The 14,429-nt window shown below is 47.7% G+C and overlaps 1 protein-coding gene and 1 pseudogene across 2 annotated transcripts in view; both read right to left on the bottom strand.

Annotated features, from left to right (window-relative positions):
* The window catches only part of GMPS (guanine monophosphate synthase), a 71,729-nt gene extending 68,783 nt beyond the window's left edge, over nt 1-2,946 (bottom strand). Inside the window, exon 1 of one of the 2 annotated variants that reach the window (XM_075546955.1) lies at nt 2,662-2,946. In XM_075546955.1, coding sequence (XP_075403070.1) covers nt 2,662-2,688 — 27 coding nt within the window. In that variant the 5' untranslated portion in view covers nt 2,689-2,946. Of the gene's footprint in view, nt 1-1,754; nt 1,827-2,661 lie in introns of those variants that run through there. The other variant, XM_075546954.1, reaches the window with a different exon arrangement.
* A 4,782-nt stretch (nt 2,947-7,728) lies between these two features.
* Nucleotides 7,729-12,511, bottom strand: LOC142446086 (RING-type E3 ubiquitin-protein ligase PPIL2 pseudogene; annotated as a pseudogene).
* Between the last annotated feature and the right edge of the window lie 1,918 nt (nt 12,512-14,429).

The following is a 14,429-nucleotide window of genomic DNA, read 5'->3' as shown; positions in this document are numbered from 1 at the left end:
TGCTTTCCACTTCTGTACTCTTCTATCAAAATGTTCAGTAAGGACAGTCAGGCACTATTCATGTCTAGTCTCCATGGCAAAAGAGGCAGTTAGTAGTTCGTCAACAAAATTGTCAAACCTGGCAAAGTTAACAGAGAAACACCAATCTGGATAACGCTGCCTTCACAAAACCTGAAGTAATCATCGTATGTCAAATAACCTTGACAGGGATAGTTAAGTTCTTGAAGAAAAATGGATCACTTAACTACCTAGGCTTCCCAACTAAGAGAATAGCCTCTGCTTTGGGTTGTTAACCAGAACAGTGTGGAAAAGAAAACCTGGGTTCTTGTCCCAGCTATAATTTCAGTTTAGAAAGCCAAGATTATTTCTAGTTCTAAAATGCTACAGTGTAAAACTAGGAAAATAGGCCAAACGATTTCGCAGTTTTTAGGTCCCTCCCTAATTTCCATCATGCAAAAAAAAAAAAAAAGCGTTTTAGAAAATCCAGGTAAAAACTGAAAAGCACCAGAAAAAATACTAATTTAAACTAGCTCTTTGCCCATTTGAACTTATGAACTAGGATTTACACACAATTGTCAGAGGCATAATCAGCATGCATCCTCGGCATAAGCAAGCCTTGGTACAGTGTGAAAGTTTTACTCCTGAGGGTAAAGAGCTGAGGATTTAGTGGTAAACTAAGAAAATGGATTGCTAGGTAGGGCTCTTAGGTAAATCAGTCTATTTTAATATGCGTATTTCCCTCATACTTAAACATCTTCTTACTTATGTTTCTTAGGCTTAATGGCACGTCAGTTTGTCAGAATTGTCAGAGTTCTTTGATGAAATTTGTTAATTCCTTGGATTGCTCCTCTTAAGAATCCTTCCAATTTGGTCCACGGCTAGCTGTTTTCACATTCAATGAGCATGTTTAATTCTATCAAACACATAACTCATCCAAGTTTGTAACTACAGAAACAGCAAGTCTTTTATCTTTCTTCAGCTATAAAACATAAAGGACCAAAACAGAAAATAAGTTAACCAGTAATCAACCTCAGGCTCAAATATCAACCTAGTCAAGATTTCCTTAGAAGTTCCCAAAACAAAAATTTGTTATCGATGCCAAAAATAGATTAATTTGGAAAGTGAGTCTCTAATTTTCTGTCACTTCAATTTATCAAAATACTCTTTTCAAATGCACTAAAGCTCTTTTTCAAAGTCTGTAAATTAAGTTTTTTTTTAATACCACAGTGTCTCCTCCACATCACACTTGGAAAGCACGAAGGTGAATCTTTCCAATGAGCTGAAGGCTCAAATTAAAGGAAAAAGACTTTTTGCCAGTCGAGTATGGCGCTGGAGGTGTCCATTAGCATCTGGTTTGATTGTCTTTACTCAGCTATGCAACCCTGGGAGCGAGCTCCAATCGATCAGTCTCCACAGTTCAAAACCAAACATCAAACCGTATTGTTATTTAATAAATAGTTGGAAGTGCCTTTTTTAGGTAATAAGCGCACTTTCAGAGAGGATCCATGCACTAAGACGCACACCACTTAGGGACACCTCTACGATATTAAAATCCTGCCTGAGATACACTAGTACCTAACTTGAAATACCAATTCCTATATGAAGTCTAAAATTCCACAGAGTGGTATGAATTAACTAACTTAATGAAGTGATTTCCTAAAGCCTGGTCCTAAATCATGTACAAGAGGAGAAACAACTTGCTCAATCAGGTAAACAATTCAAAACTATGCCGTTTCCCCTCCAACAAAACTGACTTTCTGCAAATCCGGAACTCCAAGCCATGGAAAATGTGAGACACCAAGGTGGTCCATTCAGAAGCGGCAGAAAGCAAAAAGTTGAGTGGAAGGCGGCGGGAAGCGCAGTAGAAGTCCAAACGTGCTCTCCCCACCTGCACGTCAATTTAGCCACTTTCCAGCACCTTGGGGCTGATCCCACCGCAAGCCCGCGCGTTACCCGGGAGCCGGCGGGCGAGGGGCGGGGCCTAGGCACACGGAGACTTTGCCACGGAAACGGGAAGGGTCCAGAGCGAGGGTGAGAGTGACCCCCGCGTCCAGCACCCCTGCAGGCAGCCACGCGGGGCTCCCCGACGGCGGGTGTGCAGCACCGACCGGGCCTCTCCAGAGCGGCAGGCGGGAAACCAGGTGGCGGGAAGACGCCAGCTCGGCCGCCCCACGAGGTCCGCGACCTGGCCCGGCGAGCGGAGGGCCCCGAGGTCCCAGAGAAAGGCTCCCGGCCTCCCGGCGAAGGCAAAGGGGACACCCCCCCCCCGCGCCCGCACGCGCGCACACACACACACACACACACACACACCCGGGTTCGCATCCCGGTCCCCACCCTCCGGCCGCCCCCGAGGGCTCCGGGCCCGACAGCGGCGCGGGGGAGGCGGGGGTCAGCGGGTCGGCCGCCGACGCCCGGAGCGCGGCGAGCGCACCCCCCCCCCCAACACACGCACACGCACACCAAAATCAACAAAGCATCCGCTCCCGAGGAAAGAAACAAGCCACAGGCCCCGACCAGGGACTCTCCGCGCGCCGCTGCCCGGGCCGCAGGGCTGCGCGGACGGGCGGCGGGTAGGGGCCGGGAAGGGCCCCGCGCCGCGGCTCCCCAGTCGCGCCGACGTCGAGAGGTGGCGGGAGAGGCGCCCCCCTCCGCCAGACTGACCTTGGAGTCTCCGTTGCACAGAGCCATCGGGGCAGGGGCCGCGGTGGCGACGGTGGTGGCGAGTGTGAGACGGGGCGGGAGGGGGTCGGCGCCGCGGGCTGGCGCTGAGAGGGAGGCCTGGTCGAGGAGCGGGAGGCCGCGGGAAGAGCCGGCCGCCGGCCAGGCGCCGAATCCAACAGTAGCCGCGGAGCGCGGGCCCCAGCGCCGCGGGAGAGGAGACCAGCGGCGCGCACACTACCCCCACCTCCTGCTTCCGCCCTTACCGGCCACTGGGAGGAGCCCGCGGCCGCTCTGCTAGGCAGCCCAGCCGCCCACGACTCCCGCCCACAGGCGCCACACAGGCCCGCCCTCGGGAGGCGGGACCCGCCGCCTCCGGACACGCCCCCTTCGCCGAGGCCCGCCCTCCAGAAAAAGCCTTGCGAGCCCTTAAAAAAAAAAAAAAACCCGCTCCCGGCAGACGCTCCCCGCGGGTCCCGCGCTCCCCACCGCGCTCCAGCCCCAGCCGAAGCTACCGACTCGCAACAGGAGGGGCACGCGGACCCCGCCCCCGCCGAGGCGGAGCCAGCTCGCTATTGGCCCGTCTGGCTGCTGCTCTCGGAGCCGAGGAGCCGTCTCCAGGTGGCAGGACGCGGGGGGACTTATTAGCTGGTGGCGCATCCTCACCTTAGCTTGCCGCGCGCGGGGGCAGCCAAAATGACTCTTCAGAATTTGATAGTCCTAACTCAAGGGAAAGACATTGTGGGATTTGCTCACTTAGATCCCTCAAAAGTTGTGCATCTTTACCGGAAGCTCGTTAGCACTCCAAAGTTCTGCAACTGTTGAGTTTTGCAGCAGTTTGGAATCCGCAGTCTACCAGGAAGTTGGCGGGGCTGGCCCTTGAAGCTCCGTTTACACTGTAATATTTATGGGGAAGGGGATGCAGTCCTTCCGGCCTTTTGGCACCCTATCTAGGCGAAGTTTCACATTGAAGGTGATCCCCTGTAGGTCTAAATCGAAGAAAAATATTAGATTTTTTATGAAAAATAAATTGAACCGACTTTCAGTTTTTAAAAGCCTTTCAAAAGAATTGTGTATTCAGGAGTAACCACTGACGGTGGGAGAAGTGAGCTCTAGAACTGAAGGTGATTACACAACTAATTTTAAAGGCGATTTAATCTTGGGGAGGAAAAGTTCTGAAATTGTAGTAATGATTGTACAATTCTTGATAAGACTAAACTATAGACTTGTGTGATATGTAGATTAAGTGCCAATAAAACTTTTAAAAATGTATTGTGTGCTAAAGCTACCATCTGTTGGGGTCATGCCTTTGAGTTCTAAACACTAAGTAACCAAAGCCAAGGTGAGACAAACCTGTCTTCAAACAATAACTTGGGGCTTAAATTCTTATTCCACAAATGAGGTATTTGTGAGATGACATGCTGCCTCCCCTGGCAGGTACCCAATCTGAAAATGATAGAGTCTGGGTGGTGCAGTGGTTAGGCGTTTGGCTAAGACAACTGGAAACCACCAACAGCTCCTAGGGTGGGGGGACTGGGCTTTCTACTTCTCTAAAAGTTAGTCTCAGAAGCTCACAGGGGGTCCCTATAAGTCAGCATTGACTCGATGGCCCTGAGGTTAGTAATAAAATAGTGGATCCAAGGCCCTAACATACCTCAAATTTAAAGTATTTCAATTACATTTTTTGAGTTGAAATATTGATACTTGAACTTGGATATGCATAACCATGGAGACTGGATTATCTCAGTCTGTGAACAATCCAGAGAACAGGGAGAGAGGTTCAGCTTGCCTCAATCTCCACATCCACCGTGAATGTTGTATCAGCAGAATGTGATGTATCAACAATAAGGATTGGCTAAATCCCATCTGTATTACATAATGCCTAGTTTATATTTAGTAATCACTGGTGTCTTTCACTGTTCACTTGCCACAAGCGCCTTGTTGTATACCATAACCAAACTCACTGCCATCAAGTGGATTCTGACAGGGACCCTACAGGAAGCCGTATAGGTTTCTGAAACTAAATATTTATGGAAAAGCCTCATCTTTCTCCCAGAGCCGCTGGTAGTTGGCAGCCCAACCCATAAACCAGAACCCCACCAGGGCTACTTTCGGATTCTTATATTGAACCCTTTCTGCAACTTTTTTCACTGTTGACCATTTGCTTTTTCTTGAAACTTGATTTCCCACACAACACACCATAAATGTGTTTCACTCTAAGAGCCCCTCTTCCTCAGTGGCCTTTGATTACAGTGCTCTCCTGAGGCTTAAGTGTTGATTTTTCTTCAAGATTTCTATTCCTAATTCGTGGGTTGTGCATTGGGCTGCTAACTGCAAGGTCAACAGTTTGAAACCACCAGATGCTCCACAGGAGAGAGAGGACTTTCTAGCCCTCACCTAAAGGGTCCCCCTGGGTCGGAATCCACCCGATGGTACTGAGTGAAATGTGAATTCTTTTCTCTTCCTAAACTTCACCTCTATTTCCTTGTGATGCTTGTTTAAAGATATTGATTTCCAGGTTCTTCTAAAGATAGTGATACAGTAAGTCTAGAATAAGGCCATTTTTAATAAGTATCCAAGATGATTCTGATGAAGTGCTTTGGTTTCAAGCACCATCTATAGGCTCCATATCTCCTGAGAGCTTTCTTTTCTGAACGTCTGACTCATATAACATTGTACTACCTACTTCCAGTTATATAGCCAATGCATGTTGGATCCTAAACTCAGCAAGTCTAAAACAAAACTATTTCTTCTAAATGTCTATGCCTTATCTCACTGGCCGAACCGTCACCTGATTGTCTCCAACAGGAACCTGGGAATCAGCTAAGGTTCTAACCTCTTTCACCTTACCTGTTTCATCAATTCTACCCTCTAACTGGCTCTTAATATGCTAATTCCCATTAATTTCCATATTAGCACACCATCTTACATCCCACACTACTGCCAGCCCCCTCCCAAGTGATCTTTTTGCTTTCTGCACTTTGAATTTTCTAACCTTTGTTGAGCCAGAGTAGGAAAAGGGCTCTGGATCTTCTCCCTCCTCTTATTCAAGTTCAGTCCAACTTTAAGGAATTTCCACAAGCCAACACATAAGGACTCAATCACCGCCCATCTCTAGTTAACAGTTTCACTTGTGGCTTATCACAACAGCGTATGTCACTGAGTTTCCTTCTTCCTCCGTGAGAACAATGTTTTCATTCCACATCCTCACTCAGCTGCTTTCACCCATTTGACCAGCTTACACTGTCATTCCGCAGCCCTGATAGGAGCCAGTTTACTCATTGGGCTGTGAACCACAAGGTCAACAATTTAAATCTATTAGTCACTCCTGGGAGGAAGACAGGCTTTCTACTCCCACAAAGAGCTACTGTTAGGTTTCTCAGGTGGGAAATACCTCCCTTCTTGGCTTCCTACAAGAAAGAATTCACTGCGGAGCCTGGTTTGTGATCCAAGTGGTTTTTTCTAAAGGACAGAAGTTTCCGGTTTTACAGTCACTGAACCCAGGCAAATCACGAGACTGCACACCCACACATGGCGGTCTGAGGCCAGAGAGACCAGGCAAGGAGGAGCAGAAGGCCAAGGAACAGCTGGGGAAAAAAGGTTGTCTCCAGGTTGCAGCTTTTAGGGCCTTCAGCTGGGAGGGATGGTCCAACGATACTGGTTGTTCCATTGGCTGAATTAAGCCCACCTGACCTAGTTTGGTCCCACCCCCCCTGGTTCCTGTTTCTAGCTACCTAAAGTTACCGTCTCAGAAACCCACAGAGGCAGGTTCTACGCTGTCCTGTGAGGTTGCTTTGAGTCGGCATCAACAGTGAGTAATAGTTGGCATATACTTACAAAGGAACAGGGAGTGAATTTTTATCTTCTGCTTAGTGGGCTATTGCTACTCGTAAGTTACCAAAGCCTTTACATTTTTCTAAAGGCCATTTTTTTGTTTTCTCGTCTTGTTATGACCATTATATGTCCTCTTCTTACAGATTATGATACAAGGAGTGTGGGCTCTGAGATTTCCCACTTTTTGCTGCTAGTAAAATCTGCCTGATTGGAACTCAGGCATGACCATACAGCCATCTATAGAGTTGCTTCTAGTCCACCTCTGCACTTTATCTAGAGCAGTGGGTCTCAACCTTCCTAATGCCGCCACCCTCTCATACAGTGCCTCATGTTGTGGTGACCCCCCAACCATAAAATTAGTTTCATTACTACTTCATAACTGTCATTTTGCTACTGTTATGAATCGGACGGGCCCTGTAAAAGGGTCGTTCATCCCCATAGGGGTCGCGACCCACAGGTTTGAGAACTGCTGGTCTGGAATAATGTAGCATCCAAGGTCACACACTATTTCTATTCAAACCTACTATTGGGGTTGAAATTTCTGGTAAAATGATGGGGCCAAAAAATATCCCATCTGAAATAATAGTTATTTTTGATAGGGGTTGGAAAGAAGTCAGGCACACATTAGACACCTATGGGACAATCCAAAGGTGGGCATGCTCAGACCAAGGTCACCTAGACACAGGTGAAGGTCAACCTGAGCGTGTGCACACCCTAGGCACCAGTAACATCACCATCAGGTGCCCCCGGAACTCAGCCACTAAAGAAGAGACGATGCCCTTAACCACGCCCCCTTAAGTGGGGGGAGGGGGAGAAAAAGCAGAGACCAGGGGCAGTAGCTCTCTTGTTCCTGTACTGCTTCCTCATGGTTTTTCCTGCTCCCCTGAAGTGGCCATCTTCAGTACCTAACTCTTTGGAGGTCCCACGAGCAGACTTGAATGCTTTCCAGAGACAGCTGGTACTAAAACTGTACTACCCAGAACTTCCCTTCGCCTCACAAAAGCTACTTGGATTACAAAAGGGCTTCTGCCACGTGAATTCTTTCAGTATTGAGAAGCAAGAAAAAAAAAAAAAAAAGAGAAGCAAGAACCCGGGAAAACCATCCCAGAAATCTAACACTTTAAATGTGCCCTTCTAGTCATAACCCTTTATGTGCTGTATCATAAATTCTAGCCTCTATGTCTGTGTTTAAAATCTGATTTTGGAAAGAGCTCTCTGTTATGCTAATGCACAGCATTAAGGTGAATTCATCCTTTGTTTCCTTGGGGACAAGATCTGCTGCAACACAAAAACCACACCTCCATCAAAGCCATTGCTCTGTGTTTAAGAGAGAAAAATGTCAGATCATCGAAGAAGAGCCACCAGTGGAGCATGTCTGAGATCTCTGTATGAAATGGTAGAGGCCCAGGTCATAACACAACTGAGGCTGCAGCATGGAAACCATGGATAGAGAAAACGAGCCAGGCCAAGACTAGAGGCCAAGGCGAGGAGAGTATGAGACTGTGAAGCAGGGCAGCAGCCTGTCTTACTGGCCCATGAGGCAGAGGCCGAGGACCAGAGAGAAAAATGTGACTGCTGACTGAGGAAAGGGCTTGCGGTGGACCAAAAAATGTTTTCTGAGCCTAGCTGGTAGCAACTGTTAACTTCTCTAATAACCCCCTGGCAGTGTGAGTGTTGTCTGTGAGGTCACTGCACTGGATTATTGAATCCAGAAGGAAAGTAGGATGTTGGAGGAGAAACAATTGGCGTCACAATAAGTAAAAAATGCAAGTTGGTGGCATGCCTAACCTCTGCCTTATGGTGATAGGGAAGCCAGAGAAGGTCAGATGTGGCCCCTGGGCAGTTTCTTCAGCTGCCAACCATCTTCCAGCCCATCCCATGGTTCAGTACAATCAGATGAGAACTTGACTTCCTGTATCAATGATGACCTTAGTGATACAAATTGTGGCCAGCAGAGTTTCCTCTTCAAATGTCTTTTAAGGCGGTTGGTTCGAAGGAAGTCCGTCACTGCTTATAGGAATGGTAACAATCTTGGTAGGCTGTCAGACTGTAAAATAGATTCCGTAGTGCCACAGATACCATCCTGATAGCATAGTTCTCAGGAACATGGACACAGCATGCTGGGCGAGACATCCCAGAATAAGTTTGGTTCATTGGTGCCAGAATTTCCTACACTGGAGTCCAGCTTGGAAAAACTACTTGGAAAAACTTGCACATCTAATTAACAGGGCCCAACCTAAACAGGCTATTTTCCTGAGAATTCCACCTACTTAACAAATAAACATCATGTCCTTGTCTCTCCTAATTCTTCTTCCTTGGAAAGACATGCGATCCTTCTTTAATAGAGTTGGCTGGGGAATAACTTCCATGCAACAGTTTCTTTGAACAATCTTAATTACATGTTTACGTGTCTTACTCCCTGCCATCATGTCAATGCCGATTCAGTGACCCTACAGGACAGGGGAGAACTGCCCTAGGAATTTCCGAGACTACATGAATAGGAAGCCCTGAGCAGCTGGTGGTTTTAAATTGTTGACTTTTGTGACTCACAGCCCAGTTCGTACCCACTACATGACTAGGGCTCCTTAGACTTACATATAGGTGGGCTATAATTGTGACAACACATGAAAGTTTAAAAAGTCAAAAGTGCTATCTATACACAAAAATCTGAAAGAATCCTATAGCCTACTCCATCAGCATTCAATCTCCAACTTAGCACTCCGTATCAGTATCAATTATGCATAATGGCTGGGAGATGTACAGGGGTCAACATGACTCCCACAGGGCTCAAACAGCACATAACAGTCCAGACTGTTGTCAGACTATTGATGAACCCTAGGAAGTGGTAGGAGCCGGTGAGAACAAATAAACAAGATTCTCTGTAAATAGAGCTGACTCTAATTTGCTCACAACTTGCATGCTTCCTCTGCCTCCCTTCAGGCAATTAACATGATGACAAGTGTTATGAATTAGTTTGCATTTTATTAACTTATGTAAATGAGATCATACAGTATGCACTTTTATTTGAACTGGCTGCTTTCGCTCTATACAATTCTGAGCTTCATTCAAGTTACTGTATCAATAACCCATTCCTTTTCATTCCTGCGGGGCATCCCATTGGAATGAGCGTGTGTATGGATCTCTTTCAGTCATTGGCTAGCAATCTTCCAAAGTTCTTGGCCTGTTTCCAGAACTGCCTTCTTTTAGTTAAATATCTCAATTGGCATTTTGTTAATTCCCAGAGACTTGCTTCCACTGATGTCTTTAGTGTCGCTTTGACTTCTTCCTTTAATACCATTGAATACCCCCCTATTTTATTGATTATTGATCATATGCTACCTTCTGAAACATTAGCCAATTACTTTTGGTACAATAAATCTTTATATTCCTTTTTTTTTTAATGTTTCCTGCATCATTCAATCAGTTCCCCTAAGACCATGCCAAACCACATTGCCTCTAGGATTCCCTTGTGGTGCAGCTCAGTAAACTAAGCTGTTTACTTCCAGGTCAGTGATTCAGGCTTACCAAGCAGTTCCTCAGGAAAAAGATGAAACTGTCTGATTGTGAAAAAATTTACAAAGTCTCAGAAACCCTCTTTTGAGCTGCTTGGGTCTATATATAGCATTGCAATGAATTATAATAAACTAGGGAAGTGGTTATTTTGCCCACAGAATTCCTCAATATTTCAGCTGAGGTTTGACTTTTTCCTTTCAGTTCTTCCAGCTAGAGAATGTTCAGCATGTCCTTTTTAAAAATTTTTTCAAATTAAAAACATGTTTTGTGTGTGTTCTTCGTTTTTGTTTTTTTTAAGTGTTTCATTGGCATATATTCATGTATTATATAATTTAATAGTTCAATCATATTAAGAAACTTGTACAATCAACACTGCAATCAATTTCACAATATGTTAATCTTTTTCTTTTTTTTAAAATCTTTTTCTTATTCATTGTTGTTAACATCTCCTATCTTCCCAAGTTCTCCAGCCAGACCCCTAGGGAATTATTCATCTGTCTCTATAGATTCACCTAGCCTGTATTTCATGTACTATAACAAATCACAAAACCTCAGCAACAATGACAGGTCAAAACACAGGAAAACCTCAATAGAAAAGAAAGCAGAACATATACAAAGTAAAACAATTTTTAAATGAGTCAAAGGGGCAATCAAATGGTCAGGTGTTACAATTTTACCCTAACTACAGCATCCGTGATTGACTTTACAATTGACTTCACATATTCCCGTGCCTGGACTGTGATCCACGTGGGGACCCTGAAAATGGACTTTGGGCTTCGACTGTCATCTTTGGGCTTCGACTGTCATCTTCTACTGCCTGAAAAGCGTTGTTTGAACTGTGGACCCAGGGCCAGGAACCAAAGGTTGGGGCACAGAGCCTCTCTCCCTGAGCCTCCAGCCCTGTGGGGCGCAGGAGCGGCCTACACCAGGCCTGTGGAGCAGGGCTGCAGAGCTCAGGCCACCTTGGCCGTTTCGGTAGGCCTGCGAATACAGCTGTCCACGGGCGAGGACACTCCCTCGGAGGTGGTACTGACAAAAGAGGCAGGCGCCATGAGCTCCTACTACAGAGCTGTGGGTCCGTAGGATGTAAGCCAGACAGTGGACATCAATCAGATTGGAGTTCAGATTGCCCTCCCCTCACCCCGCGCCTGGTGCCCCCAGCTCTGTCCGTGACTGGCTCTCTCCTCCATGTGGATGGATACCAGCCACAGGGCAAGGGACCCAGATGTCTGCCTGCAGGTGGTCCTTGAAGTGGGGGGGGGGCTGGCAGCAGAGGAGCTGAGTGGAGGGCAGAGTGAGCAAGAAAGGCATGAGAGACCCAGATCTCCTCCTTGGGGCTGTCAGTTTGGGGGTCACTTCCCACGTTCTCCATGGTGGTCAGCGTGTCCAAGCCCCCGACGACCTGCCCGAAAACTGTGTGCTTCTTGTCCAGGTAGGTGCAGGTGGAGAAGGGGAGGAAGGCCTGAGCCTGGGTGCCGTTGGGCCAGGAGTTGGACATGCTGAGGATCCCCCAGCCCGTGTGCGACAGGGTGGGCCCGACGCTCCCCCGGGTGAGGGCCGGAGGGGTCGCCCCCTTGGATCTCCGAGTTCCAGATGGATGTGCGGGAGATGGTGCTTCTTGCAGGGCCTGATGAAGTTCTCACAGGGTTGGGGCGACAGGTCGCAGTGCAGCTCCAGGTTGAGGTGGCCCCTGTTGGGGTGCAGCCGCATGGAGCCCTTCTTCACCAGGTGGTCCCGCAGGATGTCTTCGTAGTCATCTCCGGGGCCCCGGCCGTGGAGGTGACGGAGGCACTGACCTTCTCGGTAGAGCCGTGGGCGGCATTCAGTCGGTCCACTTTCTCCTCTCTGGGGGGCCTTCAAGGTGGCCGCCAGCACTTGGTCCCCTTTGAACTCCGTGTAGCGCTCCTGCCGGGCCTCGCGGGTCCCCGTGCCGTGTTCTTCGGGTTTTAAGACCGGTCTTGCTTGGCCTTCTCATCATCCTCTGCGTCTGCCCCCTTCATGCTAACCTGTATGTTCAACGTGTCCGGGTGGGCGGGATCCTGGAGGGTGACGCGGTCCTGCGGGGAGAAGGGCTCATCGGTAGGCAGATCCTGGAAGTGCTTAGGCTGCAGGATCAGCCGCTCCACTGCCTTGTAGGCGCTGACATTGCCAACATTGCCGACTGACCACCAGGTGGGTGTCGCTGGGGAACACGGTGATCAGCACAGGGCAGTGGTACTTGCCTGCGCGGTTCTTTGCCACCTTGAGGTCGATCAGGGACTTCTCTCCAGGGCTGGGCTTGCTCCCATATTTCTGGAGCCAGGGGCAGAGAAAGGCAAGCAAATTAGAGACTACGCCTTCTGGGGTGCAACTGGGCAGAGGAAGGGCTGCAGGGCGAGACTGGAGAGGTCAAAAGCAAGCGGCGGAAATTTGCTTTGGGGATGACTGACTTCCTTCCACCATAGAAGTGAGTGTGCTCAGCGCAGGTGATGTACATCTCGTCCTTCTGAAGCTGCCACTTCCCCATGGCAGCGACAGCCGACATCGGCAGGGCCATTTGACCACAGGGAGCACCGACTGGCACTAGCTGACAACAGTTCAACTTATGGCGCCCTGGCCAAGATTCTGGAACACTCCTGGGCCCTGGGCCCCACCCCAGAAGTGACCCCTTAGCAGCTACGAAGCCTGCTTATATATTTTTGTTTTGTTTTATTGGTAAGTAATCTACATCATACAATTCAAATGTTCAATCATGTCGAGAAAAATTGTATCATTGTATCAGTTTGGATCGGGTCTGAACTAGGCAGCCCCGGTCTGGACTAAGCTGAAGCAGGTCTGGTCCTGCAGGAGCTTCCCTGCACATCCCCAAGGTCAGCGGCAGCCAGCACCAGAGAAGATAACCAGTGAAACCAGATGTTCCTGGCTGAAGAAAGCAGCAAGGAGTCCACCAGCAATTCTCCTGGTTTCCACACCCCATATACTAATTACCCTACATTCTTCACCACCCCTTTATAGCCCTCGCCTCCAGCTGCTGAGCACGACTTCCCTGACCTGTTGGCCTCATCCAGGGCCTCCCCCTACCGAATAAAGCTATTTCTGTTTCTGCTCTCCCTTGTCCTGTCATGTCCCTCTTCCTCCCTGTTCCTCAGTTTCGCCTTTACAGTATCGTTGCCACAATCAATTTCAGAACATTTTCTTTTTTTCTCCCCCATGACTAGCTCACCTTTAAAGTGACCTGTGTAATCACATTCAGTTCGAGGGCTCCTCCCCATTCGGCCTTCACCGTTTGCCCTCGAAATCCCGGCACCCTCCACATCTCTTCTCCTAGCCAGCCTACCTCCCTGCAGATTCTTCCACTAGTCATTATTTCTATGCATCCAGTCCTTCTGTGCTTCATAAACTCTTTTCTTAAAAATTATTTTATTGGGGGCTCATACAACACATCACAATCCATACATGCCTCAATGAAAGCACATTTGTGCATTCCTTGCCCTCATCATTCTCAAAACATTTGCTCTCCACTTAAGCCCTTGGCATCGGCTCCTCATTTTCCCCCCTCCTTCCCTGCTCCCCTGCTTCATAAACTCTTAAACCCAACAGAAACAATAAAGAAAATGAGATGAAGTGGTAAAGATAAAACAATAGTAATATAAAGATTAAAATACCACAAAGAGCAGGAAAGAAAAGACCTCCAGCAATGTTTTAAAAGCCTGGATCAAACAAGAGATAGAACCTAGATCATTCAGGTTAGGTCTAGAGGTAGGTCAACTGGCCAAGTACCGAGTTTTACCAGCCTAATCAGGATTGCAATGATCTATGGTTGATAGTAAGGCCCTTTTAGACCGTTGCCTCTGGCTATAGGGGGATGTGCCAGCAGTTTAATCTGAGTAGATACTTTGCAGAGGGTTTTGGGCTCCCACTGTCTTTCACAGCCATCCACAAATTGGGTGTTCACAATGTAAACTCTGACACTTTTCCCTTCATTATATTTGAATTTTGTACTTGTCATCTTTGAATCACACAAACTAGTGTGCTTGTTCCATGTGGACTTAGTTGACTTCTCGCTTAAAAGGCGACTTGTTTGAATGCAAGCTTTTAAGAACCCAGACACTATTCAGACTGATAGCCGGGCACCATCTGCTCTCTTCACCACACTTTGTTGTAGCTCCCTTATCCTCAACGATCATTTCATGAAGGCAAGGAAGAAGACGGGCCATTTTATCAGAACTAATGTTAGGTTTCTGGAGTGGGTTATACCTTGGTCCTTTGCTTCAGACCCTTAAAGAATTCACTGTTGTAGCATGTTGTGTGATGCCAGTGGGTTTTTATGAAGGAAAAGACAAGTTTCAGGTGTTACCATCTCAAAAGAGTGCGTGCTATTTCAAGGACGTGTGCCAGGCTGCGTGGAAGCCATGCTGGGGTTCACAACTGGGCACCAACAGTCA

The sequence above is a fragment of the Tenrec ecaudatus genome, chromosome 4 (assembly GCF_050624435.1).
Source record: "Tenrec ecaudatus isolate mTenEca1 chromosome 4, mTenEca1.hap1, whole genome shotgun sequence".
NCBI classification, from domain to species: Eukaryota; Metazoa; Chordata; class Mammalia; order Afrosoricida; family Tenrecidae; genus Tenrec; species Tenrec ecaudatus.
Note: the sequence above shows the minus strand (reverse complement) of the source record. Positions and strands in the feature narration are given on the sequence as shown.